Source organism: Muntiacus reevesi, chromosome 16 (genome assembly GCF_963930625.1).
Source record: "Muntiacus reevesi chromosome 16, mMunRee1.1, whole genome shotgun sequence".
NCBI lineage: Eukaryota > Metazoa > Chordata > Mammalia > Artiodactyla > Cervidae > Muntiacus > Muntiacus reevesi.
The window spans coordinates 29,626,695-29,654,685 of record NC_089264.1 but is presented as its reverse complement, the minus strand read 5'-3'; the positions used below and the strand labels follow the sequence as shown (position 1 = coordinate 29,654,685).

General features: G+C 37.1%; 1 protein-coding gene across 1 annotated transcript in view; it reads left to right on the top strand.

Annotated features, from left to right (window-relative positions):
- Positions 1 to 27,991, top strand: part of GRID2 (glutamate ionotropic receptor delta type subunit 2) — a 1,506,291-nt gene that overhangs the window by 1,362,131 nt on the left and 116,169 nt on the right. Inside the window, 1 exon segment of the mRNA XM_065907436.1 lies at positions 3,753 to 3,919. Coding sequence (XP_065763508.1) covers positions 3,753 to 3,919 — 167 coding nt within the window.

Here is a 27,991-nt window from a genome sequence, read left to right as displayed (position 1 = left end):
TCCCATTCCCTATTTACATAGTATTGCATCCTGAATTCCAACTTCTTTGAGTTACTCAGTTTTCCCTGGATATCTGCCTTGTATGCATAAGGCACACATGTCGATAAACTTCTGTTTTTCTCTTCTTAATCCTCCTTTCATTATAAAGGTCTCAGTTAAGAACTCCTTCCCTAGTGTAATTAATGCAAAAGATCAGACATAGCAAGAACTTCGGGTGACTATGCAGATACGAGTAATCAATATAGAGGGAACTTAACCAAGTACTTCCCCTGTCCCATACTAATATTCCAAGAGTCTACCAGTTTTTATAATTATATCAAGCCTCAAGTTCAAAAATTCTTCCTGATTATATTAGTCATTTTTTTCAAAACAATTTTATTTAAAAATTGTGGTTTTCATAAGATTGTCAACTATCAAGACTTTGTATCCCCAGGTCTCAAACACCAAATGTTCCAATGCAGTAAGTTCAGAGTTGGGTCTGGAGTTTATATTTTTTAAGACAAGAAGCCTCTGGTAATTCTAATTCTAATAGCATCACATTTTGAGGAGCACTGACCCATAGTACCTGACATACTGCCTAGGGTACAGGAGATACTCCATGAATAGTTGCATTGACTTATTTATCTGTTTTGAGATCCCATGGTTTGGTTGGGATAATTCACTCCCAACAAAATTATCCACTGTGCACAGTAAACAGGTCTGAAGTTTTTAGACCATATTTCATGCAAAACTTTTTATTGAGTATCTGATATTAGCCTGATCTAAGCAAATATATATAAAGGCAGTATAGTTGTCCTTCAGTATTTGGGGAGGATTTATTTCCAGGAATCCCAAAATCCAGGGTTCTTTGTATTCCTTGTATAAAATGATGTAATATTTGCATATAACTTACACATATCTTGCCATATACTTTAAGTCATTTCTAGATTACTTTTCATACCTGATACAATATAAATACTATGTAAAAAGTTGCAAATGCAATGTAAATACTATGTAAATAGTTGCAAGCATACATCAAATTCAACCTCCAACTTAATCTGGGATTAATCTTTTTGGAACTTTCTGGAATTATATTTTTTGAATGTTTTCTGTCCATAGTTGGGTGAATCCATGGGTGCAAAACCCATGGATATAGAGGGCTGATTGAGTTAAGATGGCTTCCCAGGTGGCTCAATGGCAAAGAGTCTGCCTGCCAATGCAGGAGCCAAAAGAGACGCAAGTTCAATCCCTGGGATCTGGAAGGTCCCCTGGAGGAGGAAATGAAAACCCAATCCACTATTCTTTCCTGGAAAATCCCACTGACAGAGGGGCCAGGTGGATTACAGTCCACAGGATCTCAAAGAACTAGACGACTGAGCACACACACAACTGAGTTAAATATACTAAATATTTGCTTACATTTTCTTCCCCTATATTTATGTTTGGATGTCCCATTCTTTTTCCAATGTAAGATTTTTCTAGTTTTGTGGATTTTTAAAATTTTGGTTCTTTGTTCATTTTAAGTAATGTATTGCACTATAGGAATTTATTTTGTATATACTGTGACTGCAGTCATGAAATTAAAAGATGCTGCTTGGAAGAAAAGCTATGACAAAACTGGACAGCATATTAAAAAGCAGAGACATCACTTTGTAGACAAAGGCATCACTTTGTATACAGGACATCACTTTGTATAGTCAAAGCTATGGCTTTTCCAGTAGTCATGAACAGGTGTGAGAGTTTGACCATAAAGAAGGCTGAGCACCAAAGAATTGATGCTTTCAAATTATGGTGCTGAAGAAGACTCTTGAGAGTCCCTTTGACTGCAAGAAGATCAAACCAGTCAATACTAAAGGAAATCAACTCTGAATATTCTTTGGAAAGACAATGCTGAAGCTGAAGCTCCAATACTTTGGCCACCTGATGCAAAAAGCTGGCTCATTGCAAAAGACTCTGACAGTGGGAAAGACGGAAGGCAGAAGGAGAAGAGGATGACAGAAGACGAGATATTTGTGTGGCATCGTTGATTAAATGGACATGAGTTTGAGCAAACTCCAGGAGATAGTGAAGGACAGGGAAGCCTGGCGTGCTGCGATTCATGGGGTCACAAAGAGTCAGACGTGACTGGGCTACTGAGCAACAACTTGTACTCTCTAGGATTTTCTACACATATGGTCACATGATCTGCAAATAGAAGCAATTGCACTTCTTCCTTTCAAATTTGTATTATTTTTCTTTGTCTAATTACTCTAGCTAGAACTTCCAGTACTATATTGAATAGAAGTGGTGAAAATGGATATCCTTACCTGTTATCGTCACAGATGCTGGAGGAAAATAGGGCTGCTTCTAGGACTGCATCCAGGACCACAGAGGGCCAGCAGGCCACTGGGGTACATGCCTCCTTCTGAAAGCATCCTACATCAGCCTTACACTCTGCCTGAGTTTTTCAGCCTGGGTCCCAAGCCTCCCACAAAGGCACTTTTGTTTGTTGATGGCTACTACATTGATATTTTTCTAGGGATATGAAGGCCCTGGTGGCTCAGATGAAAAGAACCCTACAATGCAGGAGACCCAGGTTCTATCCCTAGGTTGGGAAAATCCGCTAGAGAAGGGAATGACTACCCACTCCAGTATTCTTACCTGGAAAATTCCATGAACAGAGAAGCCTGGCAGGCTACAGTCCATGGGGTTCCAAAGAGTTGAACACAACAGAGCATCTAACACACTTGAAGCGGGGTGACCTCCTATTCACCCATTTTGCTAACATCATTCCCTCTACTGATACTTATATGTTTTTTTCTTTTTCCCTAATCATATTTACCAAAATATTGCTTTCCCCTCAAATAAGTAAATAAGCAAACAAGCAAATAAACACACTGAATATTTGATTTCATTATTAGTTCCATCTATTTTATAAATTAAGTTTCATGTTATATATAATAATTTTTACATTAACTTTATTAAGATCTGTTTTTATTTTTGCTAAATTTTATTTTTGTTAAACTTATGAGTGATTACTAATGGGAAAAGGGATAATCACTGAAAGATATTATAAACAACCCAGAAGAAATCATATTCCCTACATGGTGATAGAGAAGGCTGTATAATTTTTATCCTCATTGCAATACCTACCAAGTTTGACTACAAGATTACCATAGGTTACACTTGACAACAGATTAGCTTAGAAGGACATAGGACAAGAAATCTTGCCAACCAGGAAGTGTTAGTTATTTTTCTTAAATATGAGTTGTACTTACAGAATTCATTTAGAGTACAGGTCACAGACAGGAAGATAATAATACCCATGTTGGGTGGTGCAAAAGCCTACCTGGCTTAGAAGCCTAATAATCCAAAGGAACCAATATCTCTTATAACAACTCCAAAAACAAGCATAATTTCCAGGGTCCTGAAAAACACAAGGCCAGCTGTATAAGAATTACTGCACTCAAAGAAGATCAAAGACGTGACTTCCTTCCCTGCATTTACTGTTCTCCCAGTTCAGATGACATTTACTACTCAGGGGTCATTTTACTATAAGCGGTGTGCCTGGAAACATAGTTAACATTCCAACTTCATCGCATTTCCAAGAGAACGGAGCTATAAATTAACCAAAAGTCAAATTCTCATTCAGAATAGGTGTTTAGTTTGAAATATTGGCCCTATTATTGTTTACACTGTTAAATGTATGGCAATTTAACATTTTTTTATCCTGTCTATATGACTAAATTCCAACCTTAAACCTTTTTCCTCTTGTGTTCTTCATATTTGCACAGGTGAAATATGGAAATTATGCTTTTGTATGGGATGCAGCTGTATTGGAATATGTGGCAATCAATGACCCAGATTGTTCCTTTTACACCATTGGGAATACCGTTGCTGACCGAGGATATGGAATTGCATTACAGCATGGCAGTCCTTACCGGGATGTTTTTTCACAAAGGTAAGATTTGTGTGCAGTTCCAATAAGAAGAGAGAAAATATAGAAAAAGAAAATTCACTTAGTTACTCCATTTAGTTTATTAATTTTGTTTTCTTTGTTTGGAAAACCACAATAAACAATAGCATAAAAGGGAAGTTATGAATGGTTGTACAATAAAACGTTCATTTCCTAAAGCATGTACTAAAGTATTATTTTTCCCATTAAAAGGGAAAAGTTATTGCTGCATATAACTAGTTATTCCCAAAAAAATTGATACAGAAAATAAAATAAAAATGTAATTGAGTTTAGTTTCTGAATTTTTAGGGACTAAAAATGCCATAAAGTAAGCAAAACTAATCCATTTCTAAAAACTGCCAAAACATAAAGTAAACTTCAGGACCAAGTTAAAATTCTGAAGCACATACTGATAGGGATGTTTCCATCTCAGTTTTGCAAAGGGAAAACGTGGGAATTTTAGTCTTGTCATTTTATGTCAAAGCACACATGAGACTTTGTCATGGAAATTTGGGAGGCAATTTATTAAGAAGTTATATTCATCCTGAAATCAGAATTTTCTATGTTATTTAAGAAAGAAGATTTTGAAATGTATATTTTGGATTAACAATGTAGGTGAAAGCATTGGGCCTGAAAGGTGTTTTAAAGATCATTGCATTTTATTTTATCTACTACCAAACAAGCTTGAACCTAAAAGAGTATAATATCTTTCAGGTAGAAGTATGTTCCATTTGACACTGATAGTTTGTTTGGTTTACTACTAGATATTCTTTAGGTAAAAGCCAGACAAAAGAGAACAGTACTAAGTAGTAGTCTAGGTAGTACTAAGGCCCCAAACTTGAGTGATATTGCCTCAAATTTCCAAGATAACAAAAAGCCAGGTATTTTGTGTTTAACAGAACAAGTCAGTAGTTCAAATATTTCTTGTGATTCTTCTGTTAGCTACTAAAAACCTAGATGTCTCTCCTTATCAGCAAATGAGGATGTTAAATCAACTCTAAGGTCCTAGATTAGTCACCTTTTCTGTGTGGCAAACAACCTGAAGTACCAATGACTTGAAAAAAGCTATTTCTCATTCGTGGAACATAAGGGCTGTGATTTGGCTGATCTGCTGTGAGTTGTGGGTCAACTGCAGGTCCCTGCATGGCTTCTTGTCCCAGGAACCAGGCCAGAGAAGCAGTCCTATCTGGGATAAGCTGCTTTCATTTCAAAGAGAACTTGTGAAAGAGGCCAGCAGAACCCTGGTGCCTCCGGTGCTTCTTGCATGGGTGTGGCGTACATCACCTCTGCTCATAGACCACTGACTAAAAAGAGTTTCATGGCCAAGCTCTGAATCAGTGGGGTGTGTAAGTATACCCTACATAAAGGGAAGAGGGAAGTAAATAACTCTGAACAATAATATAACTTATTAATGGTCCCTCTGGGAACCATTTTAAGTGTAAGATAATAAAAATATCCATAAATTGGCAAGTACAATTAAGGTACAAATGAAGTTTATCAATTAAAGCATATTTATGATGAGTATATTCTAGGGGAATCTACTTGAAAATCACTTGTGGTCTCAATTCAGTTCAGTCGCTCAGTTTTGTCTGACTCTTTGTGACCCCATGGACTGCAGGCATGTCAGGCTGCCCTGTCCATCACCAACTCCCAGAGCTTGCTCAAGCTCATGTCCATCGAGTTGGTGTTGACATCCAACCATCTCATCCTCTGTCATCCCCTTCTCCTCCAGCCTTCAGTCTTTCCCAGCATCAAGGTCTTTTCCAGTGAGTCAGTTCTTCTCATCAGGTGGCCAAAGTATTAGAGTTTCAGCTTCAGCATCAGTCCTTCCAGTGAACATTCAGAACTGATTTCATTTAGGATGGACTAGCTGGATCTCACTGCAGTCCAAAGGACTCTCAAGAGTCTTCTGCAACACTGCTGTTCAAAAGCATCAATTTTTTGGCACTCAGCTTTCTTTATGGTCCAACTCTCACATCCATATGTGACTAGTGGAAAAACCATAGCTTTAACTAGACAGACCTTTTTTGGGAAAGTGATGTCTCTGCTTTTGAATATGCTGTCTAGGTTTGTCATAACTTTACTTCCAAGGAGCAAGCATGTTAATTTCATGACTATAGTCACCATCTGCAGTGATTTTGGAGCCCAAGAAGATAAAGTCTGACACTGTTTCCACTGTTTCCCCATCTATTTGCCATGAAATAATGGGACCGGATGCCATGATCTTCATTTTCTAGCTGAAGAAAAAAGACCTGTGCATATGAAACAATGAACAATACAGACATTTCTATAAATATGTACTGACATTTATCAGTATTGCTTATTTATACCGGGTTAAATTGTGTAGTTGAATATTGAAAAAATTGAATTCCATACAGAATAAAGAGTTAATCCAAGGAAATATGAGTGAAAGCTCTTCAAAGGATGTGAACCTTGGACTTGACCTTGAAAGAATAGTAGAAAGTAATTAGGCTGAAGGAAAAAACTAGGGAATTCTTGGAGGAACAATGAAAACAACAGAACAGAAGTGGTAGAGATCAGAATATATTGGGTAACAATAAAGGCATCAAGTTAATCTGAAAGAAAATTTGAAGTTTAGAATCCATATTGTAGGCTTCAAGCTGCTACAAGAATCTATTGTTCATTCTGGAGCCCAGGAGTAAAATGGTGATGGTGGTATTTAAGGGAAAGTTAATCTAGTTTTGATGTAAAGGATGGATTTCAGCAAAGACTAAAACAAACCAGGATGCATAAGGTAATGAAGGCTGATCTAGAATGGGGTCAAGGGAAATGAGGAGGAAGGACCAAGTAGAAGAGATGCTTCTAATCAAAGAGGCACACCATTATTTCTAATAAATATAGAAGAGAGAATGGAAAGCAAAATGGAATGAAGGGGATGCCAGGAGGCACACCATTATTTCTAATAAGTATAGAAGAGAGAATGGAAAGCAAAATGGAATGGAGGGGATGCCAGGGTTTTATGGTATAAGGCCAGCAGAAAAGTTTAAGGGATGCTAAATGTGAACCAGGTCTTCAAGAAAAGGATTGTTTACTCATTAGTTGCAGTTAATTGGCCTTTTCTTCACTACAGATATTTTTTGTTTCTATATTTGATTTCTAGGTCTTTTATGCAAAAAAAAAATGAAGCATATAAAATCCAAAAAAGCCAATAGCAATTAAAGAAATATTTAATCAATCACACCAAGTGTTCCATTTCTTACTATCCCTGTGGCACTTTATCTTATGGAGATTTTAATTCTGATTCAATATGTTTTGGTGATCTACTGGAAAACAATATTGAGCATTGAGCATTGCTTTTCCTTTGTTTGATTTGCATTATGGATGCTGACAGTTTAAATTGACCTTTTCTGTGGAGCTCCTTAATAATGACACCCTGCATCCTGGTTACCTGGACATCTGGAAGAAGAGAGAGCCAGGAAAGAAACATAATCTGGCTGCCCCTCTCTATACACATACCATGTTAAGCTATCACCCAAACTCTTTCTTTGAACCCAGAAAACCTCTGAATTCATTCCCTTTGACTCTAGCCATTAGGGAAAAGAGAATCCCTTTTTATTAACTGATTTAAAAGTTATAAAGACCATCACACTTAATAATTGTGTTATCCTTTACCAATTATTATAAATAGTTTTAATACAGCAACTTATCCTGGACTACTGGTTAGACTGGATCACTGATTGCTCATGTAACTATATTCAATGAAATAATAATATTCACAGTGATTTTTAATAAGTAAATGCTAATTAGTTCTCAGGTGACTATGCTCCTGAACCACAGATATAGGATATAAAGTACTTTAATATGTAATAAATATGAATATCTAAAATAAATATTATATAGTGGTTTAGTAACTATATTTATTATCTGCTATCTGCCCAATATCTTATATACTTATCCATTTTAATGACTTGAGACCAATCACATGAATGTTGTGTATTTGTTTATTACATACTTACATATTAGTGCACAACGGTTGGTCTACAGGTACATACACTGAGTGAATGAGCTTGAAGTTGGCAAGCATCATCTTAGGCTCCTGCGTCATGGGTTGTAGTGATACCCTCACTTGTGCAGTTGCATGTGAGTAGACATGCAGAGGACCAGTAAGTGCTACAATAGATGATTGTAGATTTGGATAGAAGAATTTTGTTTCCTGTTGTTGTACGACAGTTGCTAAGTCATATCTGACTCTGCAATCCCATGGCCTGCAGCACACCAGGCTTCCCTGTCCTTCACTATCTCCCAAGTTTACTTAAACTCATGTCCATTGAGTCAGTGATGCTATCCAACCATCTCATCTTTATAGCCCCCTTCTCCTGCCTTCAATCTTTCCCACCATCAAGGTCTTTTTCGACGAATTGGCTCTTCACATGAAGTGGCTTCAGCTCCAGTACTTTGGAGTACAAATACTAGGTAACTTGGAAGCAGAAGTTATTTATATATCTCACCAAATATATGGATCAGAGTACTAGTGTGGCCAGTAATGTTTGTAATGATTTCTCTGAAGCTATTTGTGCATCAAATGTTTTGTGTGGCCTTTGTCTTATAATAGTTCTTACTGTAAGAAAATCATCAAAAGTTGTTACATTAAAGATATTTAAGAATGGAAGAGAACTGAATTTTTCACTGATATCATTATGCTCTTAATAAAATTAATTCCAGAGTATCTTAGAACCTTAATTAGTCACAAGGTTAAAAAGATAAAAAATATTTACTGAGGATTTAGTACAAGTGCACCTCTGTTTTCAAGCCTTAGAGGGTGTCAAGGAGTCCCTTTTTGCCTATTGGCTACTAATCCTTAACCTTGGGAATAGAACCATCTAGTGGCACAAAAACGAGGACATCGAGAATGATTTTGTTGAATTCAGGAATAGTGGCAAAGATGCATAACCAATATCTCAACCACATCACAGAGTTTCAGAATTTTTAGAAATGGAATGAGCAGTAGTTCCCTTTTCACCAGGGTTGTAGCTAATCCAAAGGGGTACATGATTTGCTCAGAATCACAAAAAAATCAGTAAAACTGGCAATTGTTTGTTTTTTTTACTTCTGTGTTTAGTTTTCTGGTGATTATGCACCCTGTCTTCCCTTATCTTTCTGTTAAAAGCTTATAAAAATAATATAAAACATACTGTATAATGCTTACTGGGTACAAGACCCTGGTTCTTAAATGTAGCAATCTTTGAGGTAAATACTATTATTATCCTCATTTTATAGACACAGAAACTGAGATCACAAAGCTATTGGGTATTAGAACTGAGATTTAAATCCAGACAGTCTGGCTCCCAAGTTGACATACAGTTTTAACAAACTGTGGTTTTTTGTTTGTTGTTTTCTTCTGTGACCCGGTATCTTTTTACTGAGCACAGATTAGATTTACAGGACAGGTTTTCCTTATCACATACTCTAATTTGTCAGACTAAAAGCTATGTTTTAAACAAACACTGAGAGATTGCTCTCTTATTCCTATCTTCCTCTCTCGCTTAGGGGCACAGAATAGATGAATCATAATCTTTGATTTATAATATATTTTCATTATTTGTCTATAATTGACTATTTTTGTTTCATTTTGAACTCCTTGGATATAGGCTTTTTCCTAGCACCTATCTCATGCCTACATAGAGTAAGCATTCATTAAATATTTGAGGAATGAATAAAAGACCTATCTAACTTTATGCTTAAAAATTATCCTATTTACTTGTAATCAAATAAATTGAATACCTATCCTTTGTGCTCACTTGATATTTAAAAGGTCTTCTACATTCTCTTATCAAAATAATTTTCTATTTATCTTGATTTCTCCAATTTTTAATATAATGACTAATAAAAGTTGATAAGAAATAGCCCAACTCCACCAACTCCACCTTTCTTTCTAATTCCTACTGTAAGAAATTTTATGCTTCCATTCCCAAAAGAAAGGTAGAAAATATTCCTTTAACTAGAAAGCATAGATCTGTAGTCCTTTTATTTCCAACTTTCTAAGCACTTTGTTCCCTTTCCAGAAAGAGAAAAAAGCAACCTCCATTGATTGCCCATTAGCAGCTCCAGAATCAGTCACCAACTGGCTTAAAGCTCTGCACTCAGTTGGCTGGAAGGATATAACCAGAAGCCAAAGAGATAACTGTTTTCCCTTTTGACATACAAATATATACAGTCCTTCTGCTCTGAGAGCAATGGTGATATTCTCAAGATATTTTTGTTGCTCAGTCATTTAGTCATATCTGACTCTTTGCGATCCACAGACTGCAGCACACCAAGCTTCCCTGTCATTCACTATCTCCCAGTTTGCTCAAATTCATGTCCATTGAGTCTATGATGCTATTCAACCATCTCATCCTCTGTCATCCCCTTCTCCTCTTGCCCTCAATCTTTCCCAGAATCAGGGTCTTTTCCAATGAGTCAGCTCCTCACATCAGGTGGCCAAAGTATTAGAGCTTCAACATCAGTCCTTCCAATGAATATTCAGGGTTGATCTCCTTGCTGTCCAAGGGACTCAAGAGTCTTCTCCAGCACCACAGCTCAAAAGCATCAGTTCTTCAGCACTCAACCTGCTTTATAGTCCAACTCTCACATCCGTACAAGACTACCAGAAAAACCATAGCTTTGACTATATAGACATCTGTCGGCAAAGTGATATCTCTGCTTTTTAATGTGCTGTCTACATTTGCCATGCTTTTCTTCCAAGGAGCAAGCATCTTTTAATTTCACGGCTGCAGTCACTGTCCACAGTGATTTTGGAACCCAAGAAAATAAAGTCTGTCACAATTTTTTCGCCATCTATTTGTTATGGAGTGATGGGACCAGAAACCATGACCTTCATTTTTTGAAGTTGTTTTAAGCTAGCTTTTTCACTCTCCTGTTTCACCTTCATCAAGTGACTTTTTAGTTCCTCTTTGCTTTCTGCCATTAAGGTGGTATCATCCACATAACTGAGATTATCAATATTTCTCCAGGCCATTTTGATTCCAGTTTGTGCTTCATCTAGCCCAGATTTTGCATGATGTACTCTGCATATAAGTTAAATAATCAGGGTGGCAATATACAGCCTTGACATAGTCCTTTCCCAATTTGGAACCAGTCCATTGTTCCATGTCCAGTTCTAACTGTTGCTTCTTGACCTGCATGCAGGTTTTTCAGGAGGCAGGTAATGTGGTCTGGGTATTCCCATCTATTTATGAATTTTCCATAGTTTGTTGAGATCCACAGTCAAAGGTAGTCAATGAAACAGAAGTAGATGTTTTTCTGGAATTCCCTTATTTTTTCTATGATCCATCAGTTCAGTTCAGTTCAGTCGCTCAATCGTGTCCGACTCTTTGCGACCCCATGAATCGCAGCATGCCATGCCTTCCTGTCCATCACCAACTCCGAAAGTTTACTCAAACTCAATGTCCATCAGATGTTGGACATTTGATCTCCGGTTTCTCTGCCTTTCCTAAATCCAGCTTGTACATCTTGAAGTTCTCAGTTCACATACTGTTGATGCCTAGCTTGAATGATTTTGACATTATCTTGCTAACATGTGAAATGAGCACAATTGTGCAATAGTTTGAACATTATTTGGCATTGCCCTTCTTTGGAACTGGAATGAAAACTGACATTTTCCAGTCCTGTGGCCACTGCTGTGTTTTCCAAATTTGCTGGCATATTGAGTGCAGCATTTTCACAGCATCATCTTTTAGGATTTGAAATAGCTCAACTGGAGTTCCATCACCTCCCCTAGCTTTGTTCCTAGTGATGCTTCCCTAAGGCCCACTTGACTTCACACTCCCAGATGTCTGACTCTAAGTGAGTGATCACACCGTCGTGGTTATGTGGGTCATTAAGATCTTTCTTTGTACACTGCTCTGTGTATATTTGCCATCTCTTCATAATTTCTCCCGCTTCTGTTAGGTCCATATCATTCCTGTCCTTTACTGGGCCCATCTTTGCATGAAACATTCCCTTGGTTTCTCTAATTATCTTGAAGAGATCTCTAGTCTTTTTATTCTATTGTTTTCCTCTATTTCTTTGCATTGTTCACTTAAGAAGACTTTTTTCATCTCTCCTTGCTAGTCTTTGGAACTCTGTATTCAGATGGGTATATCTCTCCTTTTCTCCTTTGCCTTTTGATTTTCTTAGCTATTTGTAAGGCCTCAGACAATCATTTTACCTTGTTTCATTTCTTTTTCTTGCAGATGGTTTTGGTCACTGCCTTTTGTACAATGTTACAAACCTCCATCCATAGTCTTCAGGCACTCTATCAGATCTAATCCCTTGAATCTATTTGTCACTTCCACTGTATAATCATAAGGGATTTGATTTAGGTCATACCTGAATGGTTTTCTTTCTACTTTCTTCAACTTAAGTATGAATTTTGTGAAAAGGAGTTCATGATCTGAGTCACAGTCATCTCCTAGTCTTGTTTTCACTGACTGGATAGAGCTGCTCCAACTTTGACTGCAAAGAATGTAATCATTCTGATTTTGGTATTGACCATCTGGTGATGTCCATGTGTAGAGCTGTCTCTTGTGAATTGTTGGAAGAGGGTTTTTGCTATGACCAGTGCATTCTCTTGGCAAAACTCTGTTAGCCTTTGCCCTGCTTCATTTTGTACTCTAAGGCCAAACTTGCCTGTTACTCCAGTATCTCCTGACTTCCTATTTTTGCATTCCAGTCTCCTGTGATAAAAAGGACATTTTTTTTTTTTTGGTGTTAGTTCTAGAAGGTCTTGTAGGTCTTCATAGAATGGTTCAACTTCATCTTCTTCTGCTTTAGTCATTGGGACATAGATTTGGATTACTGTGATAATGAATCAAAATACATATGTCAACATTAAGCATTATGAACTTATACATTAAGCTGCATGGTATAGGCAATAAATACTGAAAAAAAAAGAGAAAAAGAAATCATTGCTGAGTAGGATAGAAAAGATTTTATTAGACTTAAGCTTCAAGACTTCAAGCGCAAATAGAATTTGGATATGAGGATGGGTATAACACATATAGAAAAACATGAAATCACAAATGAAAACAGTGATCATGTGTTGAAAGGGCAATGAAAAAGAACTTGACTGGAGAGAATGTTGGTGGGTGAATATAGGTAGAGAAGTGAAAATTAAATATGATACACTAGAATATTGATAGCTGCTGTCTAGTAAGCATCTACTATGCTACTATGCTAAACACCTGTTGTATTTCATATAAGGCTTGCCACAAGTCTATAGGCATTTATAAATTTGAAGACACTGAGGCTTAGGGTTAAGTATCTTACCAAAGTCAAACATTAATGACAAGTAGAGCTGTGACTCAAAGCCAGGTTAGATAGAGCTCGTGTCCTTACTGAGGACCCCAGACCTGCTTTGTGGGGCTCTGAAGAGAAGAATATCTAGACAAAGGAGTATTTGAGGAATCCCAGGTGTTGCTTAATGGAGGAAGAGCATTTATAAGGCACTTGTAGTAGTCTAGCTGTGAAGCAGTGAGAATATTCTTAATGAGAATAAAGAGAAAAGTCTAGATAAAAAGGTACAATTTGAAGAGGGATGGACAAGACTTGGTAGAAATCAGAGGAGTGCATATACAGTGATCCAGGGATCTGAAAGGGAAAGGATGTTATATCCCTACTAGTATTGTTCTTCTCTCTCACACACCAGGTCTTATTTTTTAAATTATATATCAGCTGACCCTTGAACAACATGAGTTTGAACTGCACAGGCCCACGTATATGTGGATTTTTTGTTATCCGATAAACACTATAGTACTACACAGTTGAGTGTTGGTTGAATTCAGAGATGCAGAATGGCAGACATGGAGGAACCTCAGATAAGAAGGAGCCTAGGATAGAAATATATCAAGTTTGTATATAAATTTGATACTATGAGGAAGGTCAGTGCTTCAGCCTCTACTTTGTTCAAGGGTCAACTGTATACACCAACACTTAAATATACACGCAAACATACACACTGTGAAAACCAACTGGTTTCATCACATGCACATTTTGTGTTCTAGATCAAGAAAAAGATAGTTTAGATGTGCTATTTATATAAAATAAGAAAAGAAGATGTTTCAGAAGTTGCAAAACCAGGGGTATGTCAAAGGTTCACATTCAAAGAGAGACAGTAGAAGAAAATAATAATATATGTTTATACATATATTTTTGTTTAAGATAACATACATTTTAACATTTCAATGAAGGAAACTCTTTTCTTTTCTCATTTAACATGCATATATTAAACAAAGAATAGCCTCTAGAAACCATTGAACAGAATGTAAATAGAAATGTAGAAACTACTATTCCCAGCTCAAAGCACCTCCCCCCTTTAAAACATTTGTTTTAAATTTAGAATGCTAAATTTAGGGAACGTTAACAAAAGAGAAAAAAATTAGGTAGCCTTTTTGTCATTTTTTCTGTTTCCTGAATCCTGATGGAGCTATTGCTATGACTAATATCCTGTGGGCTTTTCCAATCACTTTGCTGCTTCTAGTGGCGAACCTAAGTCATTTACATTTCTTTTAGTATCTGGTCAAAATAAATTCAAGTATAAGTGCAGTTGATATTTCCAGTTTGTGAATATTTCAAAAGCATTTATCATATGTGCACTATATAATTTGCAGTTTTATTAATCTCATAAAGTAGTAGCAAAATTTTAAGAAAATGATAAGACTTTGCACTTAAGAAGTATGTAGTATTCTCACTGATGAATACAAACTCAGCCATCAGACAGTGCAATCCCATGGAGTAGATTCTGAAGTGTTGCATGAGTCTGATTTCCTTGTACTAACATCATACCACATTTGGGGAACACTTCATCCAAAGTATAAGAGAGTGCCATTTATAAACAAGCATATTTATTAGACTTTTCTGAGAAAAGTACTGAGGTATAGAGAAGATAAATGACTACTGCAAGGCACAGAGCAGTATTTCAGTTGGATAATGAGCCCACAACATTGGACCAAGCTGCTTTACAAGAAGCAAGTTGGATTAGCCTTTTTAAAAAATAAGATTTGTGCTGTTTTTAGATCTCAGTAAGTATCGCTTGATTCAAAAGGCAGTTGTTTTACAAAGAGCACAGTTATTATAGTGGTATAAATTTGGTGAGAAAGAAGGCTGGGTTTTTAACAAAACATTGCAGAACTTAAAGCGATAAATGTGTATTGCACTTCAAAGCACACATGCATGCACACACGTGGACACACATACACACACACACTCATCCCCTCCAGAGTCAATTATAAGTCTCTCTCGAAAGCACTCTTCTTATTCCATTATACTTACATCACAGTTTTTCTATTCAAATGACCCCATTTTACTCATCAGACTTAGCCTCAAGACATTTTTTACTGTTTTCAAAATTCAGTCTCTTTTAAAGGGAAAATTTGATGTCATTGAGGATAATAAAAAATGTGTTCTTTCTTTATAGATCCTTAAAATATTTTAAGCATAGTAACAATGTGGGATTAAGCACAGGAGCTCTCATGATAACTATGATGATAGAAGAAACAAGCTTAGAATGTGAGACATGAAGAAACTTTGGTGTGCATTTAGATGAACTCCCTAATTTTACATCTGTGAAACCAGGAAGGGAGGTTGGGTGACCCACCCAGAGTCTAACCGTGGTCAAAACATGCCCTGGGGATGACGAGTTCAGGCTGTCAGTCCAGTGTTCCATCTCCACCCTGCCAGTTCCCTTTGTTAAAATTTTTATGTCTAAAATTTACTAATAAAATAAATGTTTTAAGAAGTCCATTTATATCTTACATAAAGAAGCCAGGAGTATTACTTAGTAAATATACTTAACAGAGTCACAAACATGACTAGTACATCTGTTTTTAAATTACCATTACTTTATAGACATACAGAGAAAGTAGCACAAAAGATGGAGAGAATGCTATGGATTGTGTTATCCTTAACTTATAAGCTACACCAAAGCCAAAAATAATAGCTAACATTCATTAAACACTTACTATTAGCCAGCCAAGTGCTGCATAATGCCCTAATTATATTAAGTCATTTAATCCCCACAATAGCCATAAGAGACAAATACCATCATTAACTTCCTTTTATAGATGAGGAAACTGAGTCACAGAAAAGATTAGCAATTTTCCAAGGTCATAAAACCTATAAGTGGCAGAGCCAGGTTTGCATTCGTGCTAACACTCTACTGCTCTAGTCCTGCTCTCAGAGCTCTAATCACATTCTCCTCTGTGAACCAGGGTAACAAGTAACCAAAGTGTCTTCATGCCTGCTCAGGTAGCTGCCTTCTCTCACATTAAGATGCTGAATGGCATTTTAGTTTACCTGAAATTCAGGTAACTTTCAGAATTTTAAGCATCATGCCAACAGGAAGAGTCTCCCAATACAAGGGTCCAGATCCATTTGAAATTGAAGCTATTTTGCGTCAGCTGATCAGAAATAAACAATGAAAGTATTGAAAATTGAAAACTGTGGGAGGACACTGTAATTACTTTCCCTCTCTCTTATCTTCTTTTGCTACAAATAGCTGAAGACTGTACTTGACCAAAACTTTTAATCTTTCCTTCATGGAAGTTTTCATTCATCATGACTTTTTAATTGGATGAATCCATAATTGCCTTTTATCTATCTCATTTCATAGTTCTTTGAGCAGCTCAAAAAAACTAACTTCATAATTGGCCAGACTGACTAATTACATGATGAACACTTACTAACATGAAACTAAACCTATAGTAATCCCCTGGTATCCACAGGGGATTGGTTCTAGGACCCGCATGAATGCCAAAGTCCATGGATACTCAAGTTCCTTATATAAAGTGACATCATGTTTTCAAATAGCCTACACACATCCTCCTGTATCTTTTTTTTTCTGTATACTTTAAATCATCTCAGGATTATTTATAATACCTAATACAATGTAGATGCTATGTAAATAGTTGTAAATAAAATGTAAATGCTATGTAAATAGTTGCTGGCATATGGCAAATTCAAGTTTTGACTTGGGAAACTGAGAATTTTTTTCAAATGTTTGGATCTTTGATTGGTTGAATCCATGCATGTAGAACCCACAGATTCAGAAGGCTGGCTGTACTATTTCTAGAACTAAATTATGGCTAAGATAAAAATATAAGATTTCCATATTCAATAACATTTATGAGTCTGTATAGTCTAGAATAATGTCTAACAGAGGCACCAATGATTTTTTGTTTTACTGAATATATTCCTTGCAACTTCAGAAATATATCTCAAAGTGTGCATTCATTTTTTTAAATAATCCAATCTACATCTATTATTTTTTGAAGCTATTTATGTTTGAATAATGTTAGTGGAAAAAAATAATGTTAGTGACTATTTTAAATGATTGAAATCCAGCATGTTTTTATTTTACATATTACTGGTCTCAGAAAATGTACATAAAGATTGTGCCTTGATGACATTCTTACCAGCATTTCATGGTGAGTTATGGAGACATGATGAAAGGTGTGATGGAATTTCTGTTCTGATAAGGTTCTCGGTCTTTTTCCAATATAATGTTTTCTGTAGTAATATTTTTATTCTGATCATTTTAGTCAACTTTTCATTTCTTTTCTGTTAATTAACCAAGATCTCTCCAAGGTTAACATGAAGCAAAGTGTGGTGGAATTTTTGTTCTGACAAGGTTCTTGGTCTTTTTCCAATGGAATGCTTTCCATAGTAATATTTTTATTCTGATCATTTTAGTCAGCTTTTCATTTCTTTTCTGTTAATTAACCAAGATCTCTGTAGTACTTCCAATAAAAGTCAGCGTGACCCTTCTTGACAGTCTTTCATATTCCTTGAGCTAATCAACACCAGTTTCACTAATATGAACCTCTCCTGTGTTTTTTAGTAGCTGTAGAAATTTGCCAAACAAATTACCTCCCAGCCAAAATATATTCAGTAGAGTGATGCTGAGTACTTCATTAAGACTGATGAGAGAGAACACAGCAGAACCCAAGGGCCCTGAATATCAGCCAAGCCGTGTGGATTATTATGATATGGGGAGTCATTGAACAATTTAGTGAAGACTAGCCAGAATCAGAAGTACACTTTTTGATTAGTCTAGAAAGAATGTGTGCAATGAAATAAGGAAGATATTAACTAGAAAAAAGGATACCAGTAGGAAGCCATTACTATATCTATAATATAAATTCCAAGAATGCATGGATTTTTGTCTGCTTTATTCAGAGATTTATTCCAAGCCATCTAGAAGAAAATCCTACCACATGGTAACTATTTGATAAATATTAAATGAATGTGTAAATGAATCACTAAGGAAAAATGAAACCATGTTGTTATTGTTCAGTTGCTCATTCGTGTCCAACTACTTGTGACCACATGCACTGCAGCAAAGCAGGCCTCCCTGTCCTTCACTAGCTTCCTGAGTAAATCATGACCTAAAGACAATAGAAATGAAAGAGAGATATTCTAAGGCCAATATTGACCATCAACTAGACACAGAGATGAAAGAATGGGCAACCAAACATGATTTTGAAAAACTTCGCCTTGCTTGAAGATGGGGGAGTTTTTCTCAGAAGAGAAGCCAGAAGAGAAAACTGGTTTGAGAGTGAAAGTGCTAATTTTGATCTAGATATCTTGAGTTTGAGACACTGGAAGATGATGTATCCATACAGGGAAATGTAAAGACTAAATGTAAAGCCTTCCAAGTCACTTCAGTTGTGTCCAACTCTGTGACCCTATGAACTGTAGCCCACCAGGCTCCTCTGTCCATGGGATTCTCCAGGCATGAATACTGGGGTGGGTTGCCATGCCCTCCTTTATGGAATCTTCCCAACCCAGGGATCGAACCCACCTCTCTTGCATTGTCTCCTGCACTGGCAGGCAGGTTCTTTATCACTGGTGCCCTGGGAAGGCCAATGTAAAGACTATGACATGCAAATGACAATACAGGGTGTGAATTTGAAGAAGAGGCAGGAAGGATAGACATGGACTTGGGCAAACTCTTCACCAAGGTATTAAAGCCAGCGACATAGCTCATGGAAAGGGCACAGAGATAAAGGAAAAAAGGTTGAGGCCCAAACTTGCTTTCAAATGTCCACTTTTTGCTTTCCTCTCTTTTCCTTTCCACAGTCACAGCCTAATTGAATCTCTTAGTACATCATGTCATGATTATCCCTTGCTCTCCAAACCTATTCAAACTGTTTTAATGATTTCTTTTTTTACTGAAGTACAGTTAACTTGCAATGCTGTTGTGTTGGGCTTTCAGTTATTTTCGAGTATACAGCAAAGTAATTCAATATATACATAGACCTATACAAGTATTTATTATCTTTCAGATTTTTTTCCATTATAGTTTATTGCAAGATGCTGAGTATAGTTTCCTCTGCTATATAGAGTAGATCCTTATTTTTTACCTGTCTTATATATAATACTGTGTATATGTTAATGGCCACAACATGCGAAGAGTTGACTCATTGGAAAAGACCCTGATGCTGGGAGGGATTGGGGGCAGGAGGAGAAGGGGACGACAGAGGATGAGATGGCTGGATGGCATCACCGACTTGATGGACATGAGTTTGAGTAAACTCCGGGAGTTGGTGATAGACAGGGAGGCCTGGCGTGCTGCGATTCATGGGGTTGCAAAGAGTCGGACACGACTGAGCGACTGAACTGACTGACTGACTGACCTAACCCCTACATTACCCTTTGGTAACCATAAGCTTGTTTTCTATGTTTGTGAGTCTTTTTCTGTTTTGTAAATAAGTTCATATTCAAATCTTATGTATTCTTTGTGTTCCAGCTCTTAACCCATCCTCAGCATAAGTTTTCCCCAGCAAATTCAGCTCTACTCAAACCCTTCATTGTGTTTCTATAGTTTATCTTCTCTGTACCACATATGTCACTTTTTTTGTTTATCATTTCTTGTGTTCATATTTTGGCACTTCAAGTTTGTTCTAAGTTCTTAACTTGCAAGGAATTGCAATACCTATCTTACACCTTTTTAAATTTTCCATAATAAATAGTTATATAGGACATATTCAGCAAGTTCATAAGTAATGGTTGAGGGGGGGAAAGGATAATCCTCTTCTTGCTTGCAAGTTCCCATAGGCAACTTACTACAGAATAGGATTCATGTTTATCCATTCAACCAACAAATATTTGTTAAGCAACTACTTAGTGATTAATACTATTTTGTTTTTCTAGAGATAAAATAGTAAATAAGAATAACAAGTTTTTTGCTTTCCTGGAGCTTGCCTTATACTGAAAAGTTGAAGGAGGACACATAAATAAGGAACTAAAAATGGGATACTTCATATTAGAAAACATGCCATGAAGAAAATATAAAGAAGATAGGTAATAAAGATGAATCTGTATGGGGAGGGTCACAGAAGACCTTTCTGAGGGAGCAACATCAGATTATGTCCTTGAATGTAAAATGTGGAGGAAGAGTATTTTGTGCATCAGTCAATTTCTGTTCAGTCGGTCAGTCGTGTCCAACTCCCTGAGACCCCATGAACCGCAGTATGCCAGGCCTCCCTGTCGATAGCCAACTCCCGGAGTCCACCCAAACCCATATCCATTGTGTCAGTGATGCAATCCAACCATTTCATCCTCTGTTGTCCCCTTCTCCTCCTGCCCCCAATCCCTCCCAGCATCAGGGTCTTTTCAAATGAGTCAGCTCTTCACATCAGGTGGCCAAAGTACTGGAATTTCAGCTTCAACATAAGTCCTTCCAATGAACACCCAGGACTGATCTCCTTTAGGATAGACTGGTTGGATCTCCTTGCAGTCCAAGGGACTCTCAAGAGTCTTCTCCAATGCCACAGTTCAAAAGCATCAATTCTCCGGTGCTCAGCTTTCTTTATAGTCCAACTCTCACATCCATACATGACCACTGGAAAAACCATAGCCTTGACTAGACGGACCTTTGTTGACAAAGTAATGTCTCTGCTTTTTAATATGTTATATAGGTTGGTCAAACTTTCCTTCCAAGGAGTAAGCGTTTTTTAATTTCATGGCTGCAATCACCATCTGCTGTGATGTTGGAGCCCAGAAAAATAAAGTCAACCATTGTTTCCGCATCTATTTGTCATGAAGTGATGGGACTGGAAGCCATGATCTTAGTTTTCTGAATGTTGAGCTTTAAGCCAACATTTTCACTCTCCTCTTTCACTTTCATCAAGAGGCTCTTTAGTTCTTCTTCACTTTCTGCCACAGGGTGGTGTCATCTGCACATCTGAGGTTATTGTGTTTCTCCCGGCAATCCTGATTCCAGCTTGGTCTTCCTGTAGCCCAGCATTTCTCATGATGTACTCTGTGTATAAGTTAAATAAGCAGGGTGACAATATACAGCCTTGACGTACTCCTTTTCCTATTTAGACCCAGTCTGTTGTTCCATGTCCAGTTCTAACTGTTGCTTCCTGACCTCATATAGGTTTCTAAAGAGGTAGGTCAGGTGGTCTGGCATTCCCATCTCCTTCAGAATTTTCCACAGTTTATTGTGATCCACACAGTCAAAGGCTTTGTCACAGTCAATAAAGCAGAACTAGATGTTTTTCTGGAACTCTCTTACTTTTTTGATGATCCAGAGGATGTTGGCAATTTGATCTCTGGTTCCTCTGCCTTTTCTAAAACCAGCTTGAACATCTGGAAGTTCACAGTTCATGTATTGCTGAAGCCTGGCTTGGAGAATTTTGAACATTACTAGCATGTGAGATGAGTGCAGTCATGCAGTAGTTTGAGCATTCCTTGGCATCGCCTTTCTTTGGGATTGGAATGAAAACTGACCTTTTCCAGTCCTGTGGCCACTGCTGAGTTTTCCAAATTTGCTGGCATATTGAGTGTGGCATTTTCACAGCATCATCTTTCAGGATTTGAAATAGCTCAACTGGAATTCCATCACCTCCACTAGCTTTGTTCGTAGTGATGCTTCCTAAGGCCCACTTGACTTCACATTCCAGGATGTCTGGCTCTAGGTGAGTGTGAGTGATCACACCATCATGATTATCTGGGTCATGAAGATCTTTTTTGTTCAGTTCTTCTGTGTATTTGTGTCACCTCTTCTTAATATCTTCTGCTTCTGTTAGGTCCATACCATTTCTGTCCTTTATTGTGCCCATCTTTGCATGAAATGTTCCCTTGATATCTCTAATTTTCTTGAAGAGATCTCTAGTCTTTCCCATTCTGTTGTTTTCCTCTATTTCTTTGGATTGATCGCTGAGGAAGGCTTTCTTATTTCTCCCTACTACTCTTTGGAACTCTGCATTCAAATAGGTATATCTTTCCTTTTCTCCTTTGCTTTTCACTTCTCGTCTTTTCATAGATATTTGTAAGCCCTCCTCAGACAGCCATTTTGCTTTTTTACATTTCTTCTTCTTGGGGATGGTCTTGATTCCTGTCTCCTATACAGTGTCACAAACCTCCATCCATAGTTCATCAGGCACTCTGTCTATCAGATCTAGTCCCTTAAATCTATTTCTCACTTCTACTGTATAGTCATAGGGATTTTATTTAAGTCATACCTCAATGGTCTACTGATTCTCCCCACTTTCTTCAATTTCAGTCTGAATTTGGCAATAAGGAGTTCAGGATCTGAGCCATAGTCAGCTCCTGGTCTTTTTTTTTCTTTTTCTTTTTCTTTTTTTTTTTTTTTTTTGCTGACTTTATAGAGCTTCTCCATCTTTGGCTGCAAAGAATATAATCAATCTGATTTTGGTGTTGGTCATCTAGTGATGTCCATGTGTAGAGTCTTTGCTTGTGTTGTTGGAAGAGGCTGTTTGCTATGACCAGTGCATTCTCTTCATTATGTGCATAGATTACAGCAAATTTGAAAGCTTTGAAGTGAGTCCAGCTTGGAGTATTTAAAGAATTACAGAGTCTAGAGTGGCTCAGAGTGAATAAAGAAGAGAGTAGTGTGATAGGAGATTGAAGAGTTATTTGAGTCCAATTGTATTATGCAACCTTAAGAAAAACATAGTAAGGACTACAGATATTTCCCTATTAACAAATGCAAGACATTGGAATTTTTAAGAGGTGTGTTTATTACTTCTATCTATTAAAGTAAAGATAAAAATTATTGTGGGAGGGAAGACAGCAGAGACAGTGAGCAAAAGTGAATGTAGGAAGTTAGGACCAGTACAGACAGCCCAGGAGATAAATGACAGTGAATCAGTCCAGAGTAGGATACCTGAGGTTGGGAAAAGTGACAGGTTCCAGTCTGCCATAACTATAAACTCATAAGCCTGGCAAATGGTATGGATGTGATGGGTGAGGCCAACAGGAATCAGTATAACTTTCTTTTCTGATGGTGGTACCATTAACTGAGTTGGTCAAGCATGAACCAAACATAATTTAAAAGCCAGGAGAATTAAGACTTTTGCCTTGGATTTGGTAAGCTTTACCTCATTAGACTGAAACTTAAATATATAAATGTGAAGTTTAGGAAAGAAGACAAAATAAGAATTACAGTTAGATAGGTAGAAGTTGCTAGTTATGAAAGACATACACTGGTTGGACTATTTAGGGTTTGATGATTTCAGAGATACTTCAGTAGTAATTAGAAAAAGATGCTTAAATGATTTGTGATATACACTGAATTGGTGGGAAGAGAATAGAAGCATAAAAAGATAGGCATCTTTTATAAAGATCCTAAAATCTAGTAATAAGAATAGCAAGTGATTTACGTATATAAACTCCAAGTTATAATTTCTCAAGGAAAGAAATTTATCTTACATAGCTGTATCTCACATAGCAAATTTATCCCGTCTAGGAGTAGATATCTTCAAACATGGTTGATTCACAAGGATAGCGTTTTCAAGGACCAAAGTTCTTTCCACCTCTCCATTCTCCATCCTTGGTAAAGTGAGATGGGACTGTTGTTGGGCTGACCTGCCTTGTGATGAAAAGATGCTTCCAGTAGCAATAGAACCAATGTGTTTCCCTGTTTCCACTGAGAAGAGCATGTGTAACCTGTCTTCTCAGGCATGAATGCAAATCTAACCCTTCTGCTCAATTATTTCATCTTAGGTCAGATGTTTACCCCTGAAATGAGCAGATCCCCTGGAGAACATAGACTCATAGCTTAAATCTATCTAACAGGGTGGAAGAGATACTGGAGAGTCAACTATAGCATCCCTTACAACAAATCTGAAAGAAGAATTAATAGATAATGGAGAATATAAGGAACGAAGGAGAGTCATAAATATGCATAATAATGCTATCGTTTATTACACATCTGTTTCTAGTTAGTCATTCTTCTGAAAGTTTCCCAGAGACTAATTCCTTTAATCTTCACAAAACCACAAGAGATAGATATTGTTATCATCCTATTTTATAGTCAAGGAAACTGACATGTAAAAACATTAGGTAAACTGCTCAAGATATAGTTAATAAACTCCTAAAGTGGGATTTGAACCCTGGCTCCAGAGATCATGCCCTTAAACAGTCATGATACCCTCTGTGCATGCATGCATGCTAAGCTGCTTCAGTCATGTTTGACTCTTGCGACCCCATGGACTCTGTCCATGGGATTCTCCAGGCAAGAATACTAGAGTGGGTGGCCATTTCCTACTCCAGGGAATCTTCCAGATCCAGGGATCCAACCTGAGTATTCTGTGTTGGCAGGCAGAGTCTTTACAACTGAGCCACCAGGAAAAGTACAGATTACTTACAATCTATGTTATCTTATTTAATTATTGTAAAACTTCAATGAAGGAAGGATTATTGTACCTTTTTTTTATAGGTTAAGCAATTTAGGCTTAGAGAACATAAAGGAAAAATACTTTAGTGGTGAATCTATAAATTATACAGCAAGTCAACCAGTTAGAGTTATAATGTCCTTTTGCACTTCCTCAATTCCACTTATTTACTTTCATCCACCTCATCAACCATGAGCTCTTCCTAAACATCCAACATCACTTTTTCAACTGCTATATTGATCATATCATACAATTTTTCAGCTCCCTTTGTGATGGCCACTCCTTTTGTCTCTTTAGAATCTTTGTTATTAATCAATTGCTTTCTGTATATCTTGAGCCAGTGTTTTGAACAGTCCTTTGCCTGCAGGGACTTAATAAAACAGCATTAACAGGTGTATTACATAGAAGTCTTCCAAATTTTCACCTAATTGGCCAATTTCTCCTAATTGGCCATTATCTTTATCCCAATAAAATAGCTTTTTCTTTTACTAGCAAAATAACTCCGTGAAAGTAGAAACTCTGTCTCTTATAGTCACTAAATTTTATCCAGTTTTCATGCAGGGTTAAAAAAATTTACTAATAAGATCTTTTTTGCTTATAGAAGAAAAACAAGTTCCCTACTGTATCTCCAAAGCTATATTCCTAGTGTTTTCCCTCTCAATGACATCATAAAGTACACAGATCCCTTGTTAACAGAAAATCACTTAACCATATACTCTTGAAACTAAGAGTTGCAATTTTTTATCTGTTCTACAACCATCTTTATCCAGGTCATTGTAAGGAAAGAAAATTCCATAGATGAGAGATAAATGGGCCATGGTCATATAGCTATATTCTGGCAGAGTTTGAATGACAGAAAATTCCAGATTTTCCTACTATCCCCCTTGTGTACCTTCTTCTGCCCGTAAAAGCCTAATCTAACTCCAAAACTTTGAGATTTCTGAAGGCAAAGTAGATACGTAAGCTTTTTTTTTTTTTTTTTTTTTAATATTATTTTATTAGTTGGAGGCCAATCACTTTACAACATTTCAGTGGGTTTTGTCATACATTGACATGAATCAGCCATATAGTTACATGTATTCCCCATCCCGATCCCCCCTCCCACCTCCCTCCCCACCCGACTCCTCAGGGTCCTCCCAGTGCACCAGGCCCGAGCACCTGACTCATGTATCCCACCTGGGCTGGTGGTCCGTTTCACCATAGATAATATACATGCTGTTCTTTCAAAACATCCCACCCTCACGTTCTCCCCCAGAGTTCAAAAGTCTGTTCTGTATTTCTGTGTCTCTTTTTCTGTTTTGCATATAGGGTTATCGCCACCATCTATCTAAATTCCGTATATATGTGTTAGTATACTGTAATGTTCTTTATCTTTCTGACTTACTTCACTCTGTATAATGGGCTCCAGTTTCATCCATCTCATTAGAACTGATTCAAATGAATTCTTTTTAACGGCTGAGTAATATTCCATGGTGTATATGTACCACAGCTTCCTTATCCATTCATCTGCTGATGGGCATCTAGGTTGCTTCCATGTCCTGGCTATTATAAACAGTGCTGCGATGAACATTGGGGTGCACGTGTCTCTTTCAGATCTGGATTCCTCAGTGTGTATGCCCAGAAGTGGTATTGCTGGGTCATATGGCAGTTCTATTTCCAGTTTTTTAAGAAATCTCCACACTGTTTTCCATAGTGGCTGTACTAGTTTGCATTCCCACCAACAGTGTAAGAGGGTTCCCTTTTCTCCACACCCTCTCCAGCATTTATTGCTTGTAGACTTTTGGATAGCAGCCATCCTGACTGGCGTGTAATGGTACCTCATTGTGGTTTTGATTTGCATTTCTCTGATGATGAGTGATGTTGAGCATCTTTTCATGTGTTTGTTAGCGGTATTTTTCACAGAATTAGAACAAATAATTTCACAATTTGTATGGAAATACAAAAAACCTCGAATAGCCAAAGTAATCTTGAGAAAGAAGAATGGAACTGGAGGAATCAACCTGCCTGACTTCAGACTCTACTACAAAGCCACAGTCATCAAGACAGTATGGTACTGGCACAAAGACAGAAATATAGATCAATGGAACAGAATAGAAAGCCCAGAGATAAATCCACGAACCTATGGACAGCTTATCTTTGACAAAGGAGGCAAGGATATACAATGGAAAAAAGACAATCTCTTTAACAAGTGGTGCTGGGAAAACTGGTTAACCACTTGTAAAAGAATGAAACTAGAACACTTCCTAACACCATACACAAAAATAAACTCAAAATGGATTAAAGATCTAAATGTAAGACCAGAAACTATAAAACTCCTAGAGGAGAACATAGGCAAAACACTCTCCGACATAAATCACAGCAAGATCTTCTATGACCCACCTCCCAGAATATTGGAAATAAAAGCAAAAATAAACAAATGGGACTTAATGAAAATTAAAAGCTTTTGCACAACAAAGGAAACTATAAGTAAGGTGAAAAGACAGCCCTCAGATTGGGAGAAAATAATAACAAATGAGGAAACAGACAAAGGATTAATCTCAAAAATATACAAGCAACTCCTGAAGCTCAATTCCAGAAAAATAAACGACCCAATCAAAAAATGGGCCAAAGAACTAAACAGACATTTCTCCAAAGAAGACATACAGATGGATACGTAAGCTTTGAATGGGTCATTATGTAAATGGAAGAGATGCAAAGGACCCCATAAAGTTCTTCTTGTCTAGCTTCTCCCAGCCTCTCCCAGTTCATCCTGTACCACTCTCTTCACCAGCACCTGTAACCCAAGGTACAGGTCTAATCCTGGTACCTGCTTCTGCCCCAGACCTTCATTCTTTCACCCACCTCCTCTCCATTTAACTCTTACATAACTTCCCACCTCAACTTCAATGGCCTATACATAAGGTGAATCTAGTCGCTTTTTCAACTTCCATGACCTTTCCTTCAACAGATACTAGCTCTGAATAGATGTTTACCAGCCCACCTCAAGGTGAGGGGGTAAGGGGGACAATGTAGTTAGATGTTAACTTGAGAAATTAAGTTTAAAGAATTATGTTTTGTTCTGAGATTATATCCATCTTAAACTTGGAGAATTATATATCCTATCATTTAGGAAATGAGCACAGATTTCTTTTAATATCCTCACTTAAAAAATGAAGCAACCTTAGTCAAATTCCCTAAATATTTTTTTCTAAAGTCTGTAAATCTTGGAATTGCATATCCCTTACTCAAATGACTGTGGAGGAGTGAAGGTGGGGAAAAGAGATTTTTTAAAAAATGATTAGTATGTAAGCAACTTGCTATACAAGATCTCCATTCCAGTCTTATTTCCTTTTTTAAAGCAACTCGGTGCTTTAAAAACTCAGTATTATTTCACAGTTCTATGTGAAACAGGAGTTTCTAAGCTGATGCTGCTGACACTGCTTTCACATTTCTT